This window comes from Tubulanus polymorphus, chromosome 9, assembly GCF_964204645.1.
Source record: "Tubulanus polymorphus chromosome 9, tnTubPoly1.2, whole genome shotgun sequence".
Lineage (NCBI taxonomy): Eukaryota > Metazoa > Nemertea > Palaeonemertea > Tubulaniformes > Tubulanidae > Tubulanus > Tubulanus polymorphus.
In genome coordinates, this window is record NC_134033.1 from 10,957,056 (window position 1) to 10,975,509 (window position 18,454).

General features: G+C 39.4%; 1 protein-coding gene across 5 annotated transcripts in view; it reads left to right on the plus strand.

Annotated features, from left to right (window-relative positions):
• The first annotated feature begins 622 nt into the window (after positions 1-622).
• The window catches only part of LOC141910780 (uncharacterized), a 58,649-nt gene continuing 40,817 nt past the window's right edge, over positions 623-18,454 (plus strand). For all 5 annotated transcript variants that reach the window (XM_074801570.1, XM_074801571.1, XM_074801572.1 and 2 more), the window contains exons 1-2: positions 623-855; positions 16,298-16,465. In XM_074801570.1, the coding sequence (XP_074657671.1) occupies positions 664-855; positions 16,298-16,465 (360 nt within the window). In that variant the 5' untranslated portion in view covers positions 623-663. The remainder of the gene's footprint in view (positions 856-16,297; positions 16,466-18,454) is intronic.

Consider the following 18,454-nt stretch of genomic DNA (forward strand, 5'->3'; position numbering starts at 1 on the left):
GCTCGTTTCCCGGACGCCGATCGGGAGAAACGAGGTATCATTTTTTTTTGCCTCAGTTATGATCGACTTTCTCTTGGACTATAACCATAAAACGGTACTTAGAAAGAGATTAAAAAAAACTACGATTACATAATTATTATTTGTGTCTGTGACGAGCAGTTTTAGAGGCAGACGCTGTGTATTTTTCTACCTCACTAGTAATTATACTGAATTAACGCTAACATTTTCGTCGTTCGTTTTTGTTTTTCAGATCTCCGGGGAAAGTTGTTGAAAAAAACTTCAAGCAAAAATCTGGTGTCGTATCGAATCGATGGCTTCTTTAACCGTCGATAATACGTCGTAACCGATAACAACTGCTGTTCGCCGATCGACTGATCTCAAACGCTGCGAGCGAAAGCGCGGTCGTTGTTGTTCTCTCGCCCTACAGGGGGAGCCGGTGGTCGTCGCGCGACTACGAATACGAGGACGAAATTGTGTTAACGCTTTCCGATCCGCGTGGCTGTGGGCGTCTATCATAGTATTATCATCGTTGATATTTGAATAATCTTGTGTCGATCGTTAATTGTGATATATTTGTGTCTCTATATATATATATATTAGTATCAATATATATATATATATCCGTCTTAATAAATATATATATAAATATATATATATCTAACTATGGCCATGGTCAGTCCGACGATGATGAACTTGGCAAACGTAAAAGATTCTCGCTGGCTCACGCTGGAGGTATGTCGCGAATATCAGCGTAATAAATGTACGCGGCCGGACACTGAGTGTAAGTTCGCTCACCCGCCAGCCCACGTTGAGGTGCAGAACGGACGCGTTACTTGTTGCTTCGATAGTATAAAGGTAAGAGGAACCTTTTTTCATTGATCTTTTTCAGTCCACTCGCTACTTCAGACGCAGCGGGTTAAATGCGATCACTTTTTGTCAGTCGGCAGATGGAATCCAGTTATTTTGGGAAGTTTTGAAGATGCTTCAATGGATCGTGTTGATATTTGGTTTGTACATGTATCTACCCTAGACACATCTCCACTCCAAAAACTGGTCCGGTCGCGATCGACGACCATTGTCTCACCACCAGGGGAAGTTGATTATTGAATTATTCTATTCATATTGGTACCTTTTTTGCATATTTTCTAACTGCAATTAATTGCAAAATAGTAGCTCATGACATGATGAGGTGTGGTGAATGTCAAGGTTATTGGTATCTATATGTTCACCAGAAGCATTGAATATTGAAATTTTGACATTGTAAAGCATTTCAAAACCTTCACCAAGAGGGCATGGTTTCCCTGGACCCCAGTTTCATTCATGTTTGACTATCATCAGTCTTATGATGGTTCTGGAGACATATCCAGAAATGACTAACTAATTTTTGGTTACAAAATGGTTTGTATCAATATTAATCTTTTGTACTGTAGACTTTTTTATGACTTATGTAGGTCATCTAGGATGCGGGTCATCGCTACAGCCATACTTGTAGAGCCTTCATATTTCAGCTGACTGGTATTACTAGTGTAGTTGAAAATAACTCCCTCTGATGGAACCATAAGGAAGAGCTTCTAGTCTGATAATATTGACTATTTTCATGTGTGGGTGAGTGGGGAGTTAGTCTGTATTAGTTCATTGGCTCCAAAAATGCTTGTTTGATCTAATGATCGAAATCATACTCTAGACTTCTGAAACTGTCAATAATATATCATAACCAGCGTTGTTTGAGTCTTTTCCTTTTTTCATTGATTTCGTATGATATGTAGACATGACTATTGTTCAGTATAGAATAACACAATGGCCTTGACCTCAGGTGAACCCTTGCGTGCTGGTATAAATGGACTGATTGATAATAGAACATTTTTCCTTCCTGGAAGGAAAGAATAATTCGCCACATTTATGCACATTATATACAGACCAATTGGGACAGTGTATTTCTGCTTAGAGATAGTTAGTTCTGTATAAGGGGTTCACAGCACCGGTAAAATTCATTTAGAATTTCATCAGATCCTGAACTGTCTCTAATTATTAGGAAAGGTTCTTTACTGACACAGCTTTGCAAAATGGTTTGCTGTCCCTGTCTTTGTAATTGGTTAACTGTCCCCTTAATGAAGTGCTTCATCCAGGAATATTCACTATTCTAAAATCCCTTATTCTCAGGAATGTGTTACTGTCCTTGAATGTCAAGAACAATCCCTGGAAATAGTAAATGGGTCAGTTTTGTCAGTTCTTCAGAAATTGGCTCACGATTGCTCGTAGCATGGATTCACAGAAACACTTCATAATCCCTGATTAAAAGGATTTCAAAGTCTACCCCAAACTGGAATGAATATACTTTTTTCATATGCTGTTTTAAGCCAGGTGGATTTGTCAATATGATATGCTAATTGTGACTGCGACTGCTGGCAATATTTGCCAGAAAAATGAACATTCTGTTTGCTCTTTAGATATCACGCACATGATAACTGACGCTATAGAGTCAATTGTGAAATCGGGGGCAATAAAGGCAAACAAATTCAAACATGAAGTAGGCAAAAATACATTTAATATCTGAGCCTATAGTACGAATAGAGTGACATTAGTTACAAGTCAATATTCATTAACTCTTTATATCTTTATAAATGAACAAATATCAATTATCATAATCATTATATCAAGCGAAATTTGAGTTTAAAAATATTTTGATGACTCAAATGCAGTGATTGAAAGATAGGAGTAAAGGTAGGGGGCGCGAGTGTATCTTTTCAACTGATCGCGGTGAATTCATTGATTGCCCAAACAATCTACCATACGCTGACTAAATCGCCCGGCAAAGTGCCCGTATTCACCTATTTTGTTTTTCAGGCCAATTATTTACACCGGCGATCGAATAGCCAACAAATTGCTTGTCTGTCCGCATTAGGCGTCTTCCGGTTTTTATCAACCAATAGAATGCATTGTTTATATCATGTGATAGTTTGATCGCTACGCTCCGGCTAATAAATTCACTGGTGAATTCAATCATTGTGAGCGGGCAAAATCTACGTTCAATGTGCCCAATCTGTCCCTGGTTTGTCAAAAACAGTCCCTTGTTGTCACAAACGATCCCTGGATTGTCACAAATGGTCCCTGGTTGTCACAAACGATCCCTGGTTGCCACAAACGATCCCTGGATTGTCACAAACGATCCCTGGATTGTCACAAACGATCCCTGGATTGTCACAAATGGTCCCTGGTTGCCACAAACGATCCCTGGATTGTCACAAACGATCCCTGGATTGTCACAAATGATCCCTTGTTGTCACAAACAGTCTCTGGATTGTCACAAACGATCCCTGGTTGTCACAAACGGTCCCTGGATTGTTACAAACGATCCCTGGGTTGTTACAAACGATCCCTAGATTGTTACGAACGATCCCTGGTTCTTGATTTTTTTCACGTTCGGAGAGACCAGGAATTCGATTTCCTGCGTGACTAAGAAACTGAGACGAAGTTAGAATATCTCGTATTGCTACTGCTCAGCTACGCGAGGAAGGAAGTTCCAGCTCTTCCTTACGGAATTCCCTTTGAAACACGATCTCACATTTAATGTCAAGGTCATTATCTGCTGCAAGGGTATAATGATATATGAAGGATTAATCAATCCAGTGTTTGCTGCTACCTCGTATTGACAGTGTCAGTTCACTTTTCTCGCTCAGTGTCTTCTTCTTGGACTTCAAGGCATGCTCCTCATGACCTCTCCGAGGCATGCTGCTGATATCTCCGAGCCATGCTCCTCCTGACCTCTCAGAGGCATCCTCCTGATATCTCCGAGGCATGCACCTGACCTCTTCAAGGCATGCTCCTCCTGACCTCTCCGTACAGCTACACAACTGATCAATATTCTCATCTATCATTATGGCTTATTTACCTAACAAACTACCCTGTGGTATCAGTACGGGTTCCAGGAGGCAATTTTCTATGCCTCATTAACCAAAATAAACACTTTCTATCTAAAAAGTGATATTACGTATATATATTCAGTACTGCACCGGTTCCAATCTTGCCTTCAGCGTACGCATACATTTTACATGCCTAGAGGTGCAGGGTCCTCAGAACATCGTCTAGAATTAACATAATTTATATACGAAGGCTTAAAAATCCATGAGGGAGAAAAACTATATATTTTTCGAGATTATAATGGAAAAAGACTTGAATTCTTGCTAGTCGATATATGCAAATTGAGCAGACGCTCTTGTACCATATGGAGAAGACGTTGCGTTTAAAGATCTATGTAAAAATATTCGTACACGCAAGGTGTTTATGTCAGAACGACTTAATGACATCTGTCGTCATCTCAGCAGACACAACACGCTAGCTAATTTGTATAGGTTTATGTATATCCCAGATCTAGATTTTATATATCGAATTTTGTCTTCAAAGCCCTTGAAACCGTAGAACTCAACAACGCCCCAAATAGAAAGGAAAACCACAAGACTTGATTGAGGCCACGATGCAATAAATAGAAACACATTTTTTCGAAATTTTCCAACAAGAAATCATCTCGCGGAGGCCTGGAATCTGATTGCAACGATTCGTTAAAGTTCTCTGGGGGATGCCTAAAACCATTCCTGCTGCAGATCTACATAATCAGTATTTTCCCTATTTTGAAATATGGTTTAGGATATTGGTGTCGTTAAAAATTCCTTTTATGAAAATGTTAGGGCTGCATCAACCACAAACAGCCCCATTTTCAGAAACATGGCTTCACCCTGTGCATGTGAAATTAGGTGCCCTTTTTAATCCCCAGGATCTCTAAGATGATTGAATTCTGTCTGGTATATTCAGCTGGTCCTGTAGCTATATTCAATGTAGCAGGAAAGCTATTTCAACCGGTTAGAGACACAATTTTCTGCCTGGGATTTCACCGTCCATGATGTATATTGTTACGACTGGATTGATGGGTGAAACAGCTCTATAAAAGTTAATCTACTGTTTATGGCTATTTACTGTCCCCTATTGATCGCTCAATCGAATGTTTCTCTTCTATTTGGAGAAAATTTAATTAAGATTCTTTGAAAGCTGTTGCTTTTCTAGGTTGTATGAGGGTTTAGAATTTACTCATCTTTTCGCTATTGTCCTCATAAATTCCGTATTTGGCTCATAGTCTGTATTTATAATACTTGCTGCCCTGGGGAATTACCTAGAGATGTGTCACCTGTGATCAAGAATTTATGTAACTACCTTGTCCCAAATTAAAAAGCAATATGATATTTTTATATTTGATTTGAAATTTTCCCCTAAATTATGTAATGTTTTAATAGAGCCAGTGTTATTCACTCCAGGTTCAAGAATTAACTTTTAAGAAATCTGATAAAGTGGTACTTTAGTAGCCAACATTTCTCTAATGTTTGTGACCTTCTTAAAGAAAGCATATTTTAGGCAGGTTATATCATGTATGATATTTTATAGATGGCCTATGATATTCCGCATCAGTATTTCCTGGGCGGGTCTAAGGAATTGTGAAATCTTATATTGCCCAGAAGGAGTTCATCATACATTCAGATGTTTGAATATTTCATACGACAACAGATGTCTTGTGGGGATATAGCATTTCTGTTTAACAAAGCTCTCTCCAGTAGAACCCAATAAATAATCCAGGTACTGGTATATGTAAAGGACTGACTGCTACCATCAGGATTCAAACGCATCAACCCTGGATTACTGAGAATCGGGACAGAGCTGGAGCTGCTACACATCACTGACCCTAGTGCTAATTGTAACTTTTAACGTAATTGACCTGTGAAATCACTAATAGTTAATATCTTGGCTCCAAGATATTGAAAATGGCTGCTTCATGTGATGTTCAGGAATATGTATGACTGAGTGCTCGTCACGCCATCTGGTGGGATAACTAGTATTGCTATTGCAGCTCCAATCGCTGATAAATTCCGTCTAGATACTATAGGCTCATGAATACCACCAGCATCCAAACTGATTTATGAGAGGCCATCACTCGTATCTTAAACCACTTGATCGCTCACAGAATTTAAAATCCCAGGACATTTTAGCCAAATTAGAAAAATTACGAACATTTATTCCAAGTTTTTTTGTCAGAAAACTGGCTGCATTCAAACGTAAATGTTCACACAGATGCTTCATAGCTGAATACATTTTCAATTATGCAGATATTTTGAATCAGACGCCCGATTCTGCCGATTCTGTCGATTCACTGTTGTATCTACTACATGACAGTTGAATTAGAAAAAAATAGAGTCTGTCTGCATAGCTGGAGGCTGTGTAACTGGGTGTGGCCGTTTAGCAATTTCTTCTCAATAAGTACTCCCGAGTTCAGATCGGTGCGAAGCATGCTAAAAATCCGCATAAATCCGACACTGCGTAATTCGAATTGATGATGACACTCTGTACGAGTTGAATAAGTCTGCTATATCGACACAAAGCGGGTGGCTCCTGATCTAGGGGTGGCACCAGATCTAGGGTTCCGCACGGTAGTGACGCATTAATACAATATTATCAGCAGCTCCAAATCAACAGCACTTTACCGATAAAACTCAAAGAATGAATATTTAACTAAATGAAGAATTAACAGCTTTTAGAATCTCTATTCCCAATTCCTGGATTGATGATCCTACGACTGGTTCAATAACCACTTCTAAATTCTGGAGCTGATTTTATAGACACGTTCAAATTATAACCACCTGAGTTAGTTTTAGTGAGTAGTTTTTGAAATTACTATGAAACCAGGAAAATTGCTTAGAATATGACAACATTGAAATATTGTGTAAGAATTTTAAGCGCATATATTGGCTTATACCCTTGGATGAACCCGTGTAAAAAAGGGTTTCAAGTTTCATTGTACGGTAAAATGATTCATGAAAGCTTCAAACGTCGGATAATTTTCAATTTGAAAAAAATGAGACATCCGAACGTAATTTAATGCTATTCAACGTGCGAAGTTCAAATTTCATTGAAAGCTTTATATAGAGTCTTTTTATATTATCTACCCTTTTATCATTATAGTTCATCTTCAAAGTCGGGTGTGAAATTTAAAAATTAGATGTCATTTGTCATGTCATGTCTGGTGCGTTTAAGAAGTTTCTGTTGTTTTTTTAACCGTCATTGTTTCTGCAAAAAATATATATATGCGATTGACAATTCATACATTTCATTATATTTCTGTGTTTATCATTTCTGTCTGTGATGTTGAATTGATCCTTTGATGTTTTTGAAGTTGTGTCGAACGCGTGTGAGGGAAAAATTGTGTGATATTTTGCGTGTTGTTGATGAAAAGATAAAGTGATGTGTATCGCTTATTGCTATATATGGAAATGTGTCAGAAATCTTATATAGTCAGCTCAATTGAAACAGGAATCATCATGTGTTGGTTCAATTGATTAACAGCTAATAATCTTGACTGATAAATTAATCGTTATTACGGTTGAAAAATTCTAATCATCATATTTCGATATCGAGAGGTTCCCAAAAAAATTTTGAAGATTTAAAGAGTCCATTGAAAACCCACAATTATTTGTATTCAAAATGTTGTGGTTCCATTAATTTCTTCATCAAAATGCTGTAGATTTCAATTGAAAATTGTGTTCATTTATTCAGCGTTTAAATGAATACGTTGGAAAATTTAATTTTGACAGAAAAGGTGGACATGTTTTACTATATAAAGGTAGCCTATAGACCTATTAAGTCTACACATTTCTATGATTAGATATTTAAACCTATTGTGACAGTGACCCAACCGGTGACCTCTCATGTGGCCTCATTCATCTACTCAGCAGACTATTTGACCAAGAAGAAAATCAGTTAGTCTAGCCATAATCATTGTAGTGGCACACTCTATAGAGGCTCCCGATGGGTGAAAATAACACAAGTGCTATTTGACCACTATTACCAGGAAATTATTTAGTAAACAGTAATTTAAGCTCGTATAAATATTTGCCATGGCGACTAGTAACACTGACCCAGTAATATAGAGAACTATGCGCCTATAGTCACCATATTTCAGTTTGTAGTTTGATCATAGAATATTCCATGAATTTTTGTCATCGTAAAAGGTGAATGTATTACTTAGAGTCATGATTGCCTATAGATTCAAAATGGCTCATGAAAGCAGCGTCAACCTTGTAGCTGCACTCATTGTGGAAAAAAAAACAGTCCTATGAATAAAACACCCGGCACAAATTGATATTGTTACGACATGAATTCCACGTGGAACTCAACAATTCCCTTTTTGTCAGCATTCATTTCTCGTGCATTCAAATCGAAATCAACATTTTATGAAGGAAATCAATTGCAATTGTCGATGAAAATCTTGTATCTTTTCTCATGCGCTGAAAAAGTTACTCTTAGTCACACGACGCTGCAACCTTGACGATCTCTGAATTAAGCTTCTAATCAGGCGTCGCTGATACCTGAAAACGTTCATTTCCAGTCTAAACATCTCGTCACGCTTATCACCGACGAATTGGTCGCCTGTCGCGATGATTTGACGCTTTTTTTGTCCGCCTGGAGAGGAAAAATTGACAAACGAAAATTAGGATTTACGAGACGAGGGTAAGCGCGTAATTCAGACATTAATTCTCGCGTTGACGTAATTGATCTTAGACGACTAATTCCGTTGTCGTTGCCGATCGCTACGCGACAGATAATTACTGATCAACTACCCAGACGACGCGACGGTTAGCAGACGCGTGCTCCTCGTGAAATAAAAAACAGGAGGAAAAAGTAAATAAATGCGTATTTGGTGATTTGGTGATTTCAGCGCTATTAGAACAATACCCGATAGTCACGTAACGTATTGTGGAGAGGGTTATTCTGTAATTCATGTTGATAGCCGTCATTATCAACAGTCATTAATTGACGGTGAATACAAAACTTGTGTAAATAACAATCACTGATATTTCACCTATTGCCAAACACCCCCTGAATCCCTGCCACGCACCCCCTATACACCCCCTGTATCCCTATACTGCGCCCAAACACCTCCTGAATCCCTGTCACATGTCCAAACACCTGAATCCCTGTCACGCGCCAAAACACCCCATGAATCCCATCGTACATCCAAACCCCCTGAATCCCAGTTGTACGTCCAAACACCAGCTGAATCCCTGTCACGCGCCAAAACACCCCATGAATCCCATCGTACGTCCAAACACCCTGAATCCCAGTTGTACGTCCAAACACCCCTGAATCCCTGCCATGCGCCAAAACACCCCCTGAATCCCATTTGTACGTCCAAACACCCCCTGAATACCTGTCATGCGCCAAAACACCCCCTGAACCCCAGTCGTATGTCCAAACACCCCCTGAATCCCTGTCACGCGCCAAAACTACACCTGAATCCCTGTCGTGCGCCCAAACACCCCCTGAATTTTTGGCCACCAACTGCATTTATCCTCACCATGTCATCTAGTCTGACTAGATGAAATCGTAGCATTACTGCAACTTACCAATGCATAGCCATAGTCATATTGATGCAACTTACCCGTACAGAGCCATGTTCCTTTTATTGCAACTTACCCATACAGAACTATATTAGTGTAACTGATGCAGAGCCATATTCATGTTATTAATTAGTAGTATTTCCTCGGTAGATAAGCTACAAACATTCGTATCTGCATCGAAAAACAAATTTGCTGCATTAGTGCCGGTCCAGGTAATCTGTCCACGCAAAGTTTAGGGTAACGATCGCGTGATTGATGGTAGGGAAGAGACTTTCCTCAATTCTAGCGCGGAAAATCGGGGCACAGACATTTGACTATGGACATCACGTAGACTGTTAGCGTTATCCGGTTGATGGTAGAGCTGGGAGCACTCGACGACGGCTAATTAGTCTATTTACCTGGTGATTATGCGTCTCGTGATGTCTGTTTTACGAGTTCGTACCTGTAATAAATGTCCCTCGTCGGCGACACGGGTAAGACCTGGATATCGGGTATCGCTAGAGACGACACGAGACGACGCGAATAAATAATCCGCCAGCATTGTCATCGAGTTAAGCGGATCATTGTGTCGACATTTCCGCGGTGACCGTCGTCTATTCGCAGCGACGATAGCGACTTAGCACCGGAAAAATTGTCTCATCGGCGCGAGTTTTACACCGATCAGTTTGAACATTAACGTACTGATCGAATTGTTTTATGGTGTGAAAGATATTCGTCATTCACGATGAATAACTCGAGGGTTACTTTCATTTGAAAACCTTTAGACAAATTTCTGAACTTTCTTGAGTGTCTGAGAACGTCTCAAAAATGGTTAATCGTGAAAACAGTTTCAGAATGTCAGGAACGCTCCACACTATTGAATGTGTGCTAACATAAACACTTTAACTGTCTCCAGTGAATGTGGTACTGGCAATGCTACTGTGTCAAGTGAAATTCCATCATTAGGTGTGGCGCCAGTTTGCTGTACAACATCATCGCTGGATTTCTCAAACTCGATCAAAATCTAACAATAATTTCTCAAATTCTATGCATGATGTATGAAAATCATGCCACTCTCAACTTTTGCAAAATTGAGATCAAAGTTTTTGAGAATAGACTGATTTTGATCGAGTTTGCGTGATATGTTAGTGGCGCCATCTGACGGGATAACTGGTACGCCGGTACCCGATTGTCAGTCGGTCGTATACGTTTCATTTGGGAAGTGTTCGCTTAGTCGGTATTTTTTCAATTGATTAATAGACCAGTTCTCTATAAGCTATCCATCTTAGCCGGCACGTAATATAAGCGCTGGGTGGAGTCTGCTTACCTGCGTCTGGCTCGCTGCGTCTATCGGTCTCTCGGGTGGTATGGCCTACCACCATCAATCATACTTGTGTTTAAACGCCGCCGCCGTGGCTGCAACGCCAAAACGGATATGTGAACCGCGCCGGACTCCCCGATATCAAATGGCCACCGATAAACACCGATTAACTCGCATGCAATGAAAAATGATTGTGTTGTTTGTTAAGCAATCTCCCGTACTGGTATCAGTCTAAAAACGGACAGACTATGAACAAATGAATCGGGATTCTCCAGATTTCTCGCTCGAGGCTGCGGTAGAAATGCCTTTAATTCACTCCTGATCGTGATCAAATTCATAATTTATAAGATCGATTTACAATTGCCATCAATTTGCTGATTCTAATATTTTTCTCGTATTTTTGTGATGTCAAAGTGGTATCACCAGTGATGTCATACAGAAATCTTATGGACTTATTTTAGTGAAAATACTTTATTGGTTTTAACCTTTACTATTCGTCAATTTTTCATCAATTTGACAACAAAGAAAATCACTTGGTCGGTTTTTCCGCTGTTGGCTGTTTTCGACGCAGCAGCGACGATAGACATGGCTTTCCTCATAGAAATCAATACCCAACATCCGCTGATCCATCGCATTACGCAATATATCGGAAACCTCCGGCAGCGCGATCTAACAAAAGAAGTCTCAACGTAGCAAGTCCAATGCTTACAATAACTGCGATTTTTTTGTGTGTCTGTGTTCTAATCCACTGCCAGACAATATACAATGGGTCCGTCTGCGTAAAATGCATTTCGTGGACTGCGGCTTATGGCGTTGATAATTGCTGCTCTTGTTTAACAATCAGGATAACAAGTTGGGCGGGGTTCACTAGTTTTAATGGAGTTATTATGAAGACTACGCTCTTCATTTTTGTCTTGGATCTTTTTATTCTACAATGCTCCCGCTGCTTTGAAGAGACAGGGATAAATAGAACGCTGAAAATCACTTAGTCAAATCTCATTCTCGATGACATACATATTTAATAGAATTATGATTTGTTATTAGAATTACGGACGGAGCTTGACTGAAATTCATTGATTAAGTTTTGAAAGTCCTATTTTTGCCGTGCGTTTTCCTGAACGTGATAAAGACCGAAAAAACAAAAACTAGCGATACAATAAGAGTTTAGGATTAGAGTTAATAGACAGGGGCCGGTTCCTCAGTTGAGACTTAAGTCAAAAAATGGTCTTAGATTTTAAGACTGGTCTTAAGTTGTTAGATTGGTTATAGAACTAAGTTGGTCTTAGACTGGTCTTAAGTTTAAGCCATGACTATGCAACCGGCCCCAGGAGTTTAGCAGGTGACAGTCGATAGACAGGAGTTTAGGGTCAGGGTTAGGTGACAGTCGATTAGTCCTACGAGCGATTATTACGAGTTAGATAATTGCTCGTAGATTAGTCGAACGAATGTATGAAATTCGTGACCGAAACAAAGATTTCACGTTATCAATTATCAGAGTTCTATTTGTCGAGTTCTGCTTGAAAATTACGATGACAAAGCTTTGTATAAAAACATTACACAATCAATTATTCGGTAGCTGTTGAAATTGCCGATTGTCGTCGCACGGGCGACAGACCGGGCACGGACCGGGCGACAGACCGGGTGACGCAATCTGGTGTTTTTTTCCAGAGATACGGGAAGCGTTTAATACCGAGTTAATAATCGTTAATTAGATGGATGTTGGCGCGTTGTTCAGACCACCCATGGCGCCGAATAGATTCATCGGGTACGCGCCAATGCGCCAACACGCGGCGTCGGGTAGTTTGATTGATTTTGATTATCTAATACGTTATATTTGCGTGCAGGTGTCTGGCGCGTTCATGCGGTATACGGAACACGCACGTGCTCGCGGCTGACGCTGCTGAAATGAAGATTCTTTGTGTGTTTCGTGTATATTGTTATCCCGATAATGTTACACAATGATTGCGATAAAAACTACGCCGAACATGGGCGTAAATTCCAAACAAAAACAATATCAATTGAATTGAATTGTCGAAATCATCTCCAGACAGTACTGCCCTCTATGAGGATCGATATTTGTTACGCGAATAATTATTTTGAGGAAAATCTCCTTTTATTACGCAGCACATATTAACCCTTTCAGTGCATCTACACCGCAGTGCAGTGTATGAATCGGTGATGGATTTTGCTAGTACACCGCACTGCAGTGTATTGATGTGATTAGTAATTAGTTTTTATCTCTATTGAATGATGGCAGCACCTGTCAAACATAGTGAAATATTAGTAACTAACGATATACTGCACCGCGGTGTAGACGCACTATGTTGGTATTCCCATTTTTCAACACACTAGGGTGGAATTTTTCAAAATTTTCAAATTATCTCCAGCACTTTAGGGTATTGATTAGTCAGCACTGAAAGGGTTAATATGAGCCCAACAACAACTGCTGATTTGCAAGAATTTTCATGATAAACTAATAATCGTAAAAGTGATTGTTTTCTATGGAGTGAACTGTAATCAAACGGTATATTTCTATGTAAAGGTTTTAAGATTTCTGTGTCTGTTTTTTTCCGGATCCTCGGTGCGTGCATAATGAACACCGCGCGGATTCAGTTCCACGTTCAACTCATAAATATTACCCCGGTTTATTTTTTCACCTCCACGATTGAGAACATACACTGAAAAAAGTTTTTTTAGCGTAGGCGGCAGGACCCAGTTTCACAGGTGGGTTTGTGTAACGCCATTTGCCAGAATTCTTGAACATGCATTGTAAAATCATCTAGGATTTTCAATCTTTCTACTTTCCTTGCGCATCATTCGAGTTTTTAAACCTATTCGTGAAAGCCAGTTTTTGGATACAGCAAATACGGTCTAGATCGAGCCCTGAGCTGGTCATATTTTGTGGTTGAACCGATGCTGCGTGTCCCCGCTGCTGCTGCTGCGTGTACGCGCACCGTCATTGGATATTATAAAAAAAATATGCCGAGACACCCCAGCGACAACCTGTAATGTCTGGTTACCATGGAAACAGATTTACCGGCTTTGATGGTTGATAATAATTTTGAGGAGACTAGAAGAGAGTGTGTTTGTAGAGTCTCATCAGTCGGTCGTGTCTTTCATCTCGCCCTCGCTGCTTCTGTTCCGTCAGTCTGGCCATCTGTGTGTCAGTATTCTCTTCACCTCTCATCTGCTAGCAATGTTTCCTCTTCTACTCGCTTTCATTTTCACCTGAGATATTTTACGTCTCTTTTTTTATCCCTCCCTTTTCAAAACATCTTCCCTGTCTCGCCTACTTTCTCAATCTCTATCTCACTCCTCTCCCTCTTCCTATTACAATTATTTGCTTATGAATTAAATGTCATATCTAGTCTCTTTCATATATTTAGCAAGGAGTCTCCATATTCTACTTATTATATTTCTTTTATTTTCGAGGACGAAAACTTTCCAAATGTAGTAAGGGAGTATATAACAAAGCCATTTCTACTTTGATGTTATTGTATCTTAAGTATTATTATTTCATCTTAACTATTAGTATCTGCTAATTTGTTTGTTTAGTAATTCATTAATCCGTGTTCAGACCGATTTCCCACTAATGTATGAAACAATGAGGTCGGGTGCCGTCAGGTAGGTCGATATTATCGAGAAGATTTCCGTTATATCCTATGATTAATCTTCAGAAATAACGAAATACGACTGAAATTGTGATATCAAAACGAGATACGGCAAATAATAAAAAACTCGGAGATGGCGGAAAAAGCGATGGACCGGACTAGTTTGGCACTTGTCACCTGCCAGTCTGTCACATGTCTCTCTGTTTGTTCTGTTTGTAACCAATATTACGTATAACTTATAAGATTCAGAAGAATCGTTAGATACGGGCATTCTCGCAAAGTCAGGCTTGGAGTCTGCGTGAAATTCAGACACATTGAGCAGAATTAAGTCGTCTTCAACTGAAATGTCATAGTCTTCGTCATCTATATCGAGTTAGTTCCCGAAACGACTCGTAGGCAGAAAAATAGCGTTGCTAAACTGTCTTTCACTCACACCCTCCCCTCAACTCCGGGCCCCTCTCACTCTCTTCCTGTCTTTCACTCATAACCCCCCCTCCCTCAATCTTCTCCCCCTCTCGCTCATTGTGTTGGGTCTCTTTCTTTCCCTCTTGCACTCTCCTATTTATTCCAATTCTCACCTTCCCCTCCCTTCTCTCTCTAATTCCCCTCCCTCATTAGTTATACCTCTTCTCTCTTCTCTCCCCTCCTCTTCTCTCAGTGGCTTCTCATTGCTGTCTGGTGCGTTCAGGTGATTGATGATATTGGTAAAGCCGATTGTTGACTGGTGCACGTTGATTGATTGATTATCGGCTGCATGAATTCATTCGAAACTCTCCTATTATCGCACGATTGGCTCCAATCAAATTCACCGATCAAATAAATAAACTTCTAAACTCTTAATTTCATCGGATCAGCGTCGAAAAATTCACTTTCGAACGCGGATTTTGTGCCCCACAAGGCGCCCCACGTTGGATCTATATTACTAAAAGCGTATGATTGATTTCACCTCGACTGTGGTGGTGGTTATTGTCGTTAGAGTTTTAATTGAGGTTTGATTTCATTCAGAGAAAATTTGTCCTGATTATGATGGAAATTTTGATGAGATTGTTGTGCGTAGAAAACTACTGTCAAACCTGGTGCATCCTCACTGATACTTTCAGTATTTTAAGCTTATGCCAAAAGACGATATATTATTTAGTACATTTTCAATTCATTGAATAAAACCCAAAATTGAATGAAATCATAAGCGCTATCTCGACGTTTCAACCCGAATACTTTCAGCTATTTTTGAAACTGATTTATTTCAAAAAGGCTCAAAGAATGTTTTATTTCGGAAAAAGCTCATAGAATTTGAGCCAAAATATCAAGATAATTCTAAAAGTTTCTTTCGATATTTCAATGTACAGATAGTCAGTTTGTTATCTATGAAAATGAACATTTGAAATGGTTTAGACTGTTCTGGTCTATGGGAATACTTTGATCTGTAGAAGATGGCCTTGAGTGTTTGAAAGGTAGACAGACAATGTTTACGTCTTCACTGTAGTTTTTTGTGTGATTCTTCATGTTTTTCCTGGAATACACTTTACCTCAGCTATTTCTGGCCATGTTTCATCGGCGCTGAGAGCCTGTGTGAGCCTGTGTGAGCCTGTGTGAGCCTGTGATAGCCTGTGTGAGCCTATGAGAGCCTGTGTGAGCCTGTGAGAGCCTGTGTGAGCCTGTGTGAGCCTGTGTGAGCCTGTGAGAGCCTGTGTGAGCCTGTGAGAGCCTGTGAGAGCCTGTGTGAGCCTGTGTGAGCCTGTGAGAGCCTGTGTGAGCCTGTGTGAGCCTGTGTGAGCCTGTGTGAGCCTGTGAGAGCTCTCGGGTTTTTATTACTAGCAAACTCAAACCTGCTAATGTGAAACTGGATCCAGAGCCGAATAAACCCCATAACTGGGAACGTGTTTCATGTTGATGACTGTTTGTGTCTGCTGGAAAGATTTCGTTAAAATTCTCTTCCGTTTTTATCTTTGCAGGGAAAATGTCAACGCAAGGAACCGCCGTGTAAATACCTACATCCTCCACAACACTTAAGAGAACAGTTATTACAGAATGGAAAAAATAATTTGATATTAAAAAATTTACAAATGCAAGTCGCGCAGGCATACGGGATGATGCCCATGATACCAAATGCCATGCCATACGTAAGTTAACACGATCCTTTACACGTTTTCTTAGCTTCAAAAATATTCCCATTATGTCGATGACTTTAAGGGTCGTCCATTTATTAAGCATTCATTAACGTCCCCCGTTTACCTCAGCTAAGTTTTCAAATCGATCCGGATTTGAGAATAATGGAATATTTCTGGAAATACTTGCTCCGTGGATGGCGGTGACAGAGTTTCAGATTCAGTTATTGGAGTTATTGGCTGCAGACATCTCCATCCTCCCATCATATTTGCTTAATAAATGAATGGCCCCCTAACTGTATATTTATTACACTAAAATTCGCTGTTATAAATGTGTGCTAACGAATACAAATGATCTAAAGCTTCTTTGCGCATTCAAAAGAAAACCGATTTTCACCTTCAGATTTCTCAGATTCGTTAGAATTGAGAAAGTTTTTGCTGAGAAATTCTGTTTTTTATCCAACTTCTCGATATTTGCTACGTCGGAAGCCGGAACAACATGCGTCTTAACGCTTCCGGAGAAGATAGTCGCCTGCATAAATCGACCTATGACATCATCAAGTTACTAACAGCCAGTTAACTCCGAGAAACAAAAGCCAATTCAGAGCTGTGGTAATTAATGATGACATGGGGAATCTATGGAGGTAGCCATCTTGAATTTGATTTATAATTGAAGAGGCAGATGACCCATCACATATGGTTACTATTCTTGTATTAGTATCACTGTAACCATTGCTTATAAGAATTGCCTCATAAAAAATTGCGATGTCTCCATTGAAGGCGTTTACGTGCTCTTCCTATATAGATGATAAAAGAATTTTGAACTTTTTAGAAAAGTCTTCGGTTATTTCTTGATTTGGTTTAGGAGTATGATAAACACGTGTACACAAATATTTCTCTGGCATTGTTTTTTGTTTTGTTGAAATGTTCCCGACTCAAAGAAAGTCGGTCTATCTGTGCATTTGTAAACAACAGCTATTTCGGGGTGGATTTGAGGCAGCTGTCTGGAAAAATGTAAAACCAAAACCTCGATTCTGCTGACTTCTTACTCACCGACAGAAAAAAGATGAAAGAGCATCAAAGAGATGACGCTTTGTTTAGCCGAGGTAGAAAATCTTTTGTTGCGCCATAATGTAATTTTTGATATGACGCAGGCCGACGATGGCTTTGCGATTTGAAATTATATTTGTTGGTTTTGAAAAGAAATGAATCATTGCTTAAAAATTGGTTCAATTTTCTTTATTCGACCGATCGGTCCTTCGCATACCGGTCTTTCATCAATCCAGGTCTTTCGGGGTTTATCAGTCGGTATTTCTTCGTCTCCCTTTCTGTCTACATCTTATCAACTAACTATCATTATGGAGAATATAGAAAAGGGAAAAATCAAAACAGCTAAGAATTTAACCAGGAAAATTCGGAATAAATTTAGAATATTATATGATACCGTGATTTAACTAACCTGACAAGTTTTGATATATAAACCAAAAAAGCCAAAAGAATTTTGACAACCTGTAGCCAACGCCTTTAGTTGAAACGTGATAACTTTCAGGGTAAGGTAGGGGTGAATATAGGTATTGCAGATGTGATTTGTAAAAATAAGGTGAACGATTTACTCTGATTGTTTGGTTGTGTTTTTAAATAAAGAATAGTTATATTCGGTATTCAGGTGTTGAAGGATCTGGGTCATAAAGGTTTCAACATTGTTTACTTTGCCTAATTCAGACACTGTTCAAACAGTTTTTCCGAGTGGGCTCTAAAAATCCTTCACCGGTTCAAACTTCGCATTCTCAATTTTACCATTCCTTGAGAGATCTGTGGTACGGCACACCAGTTATCCCGTCAGATGGCGCCACTAACATATCAGACAAATTCTAGTATATATGTATATATTTTGTAATAAAATTTCTTTCGCGTCCGTTTGTTCCGCGACCTTTCAAAAATGAAATGAATATAAACAATCGGCTGTAAGCTCATTAAATTTTTCGAAATATCTGAAAATCTGCC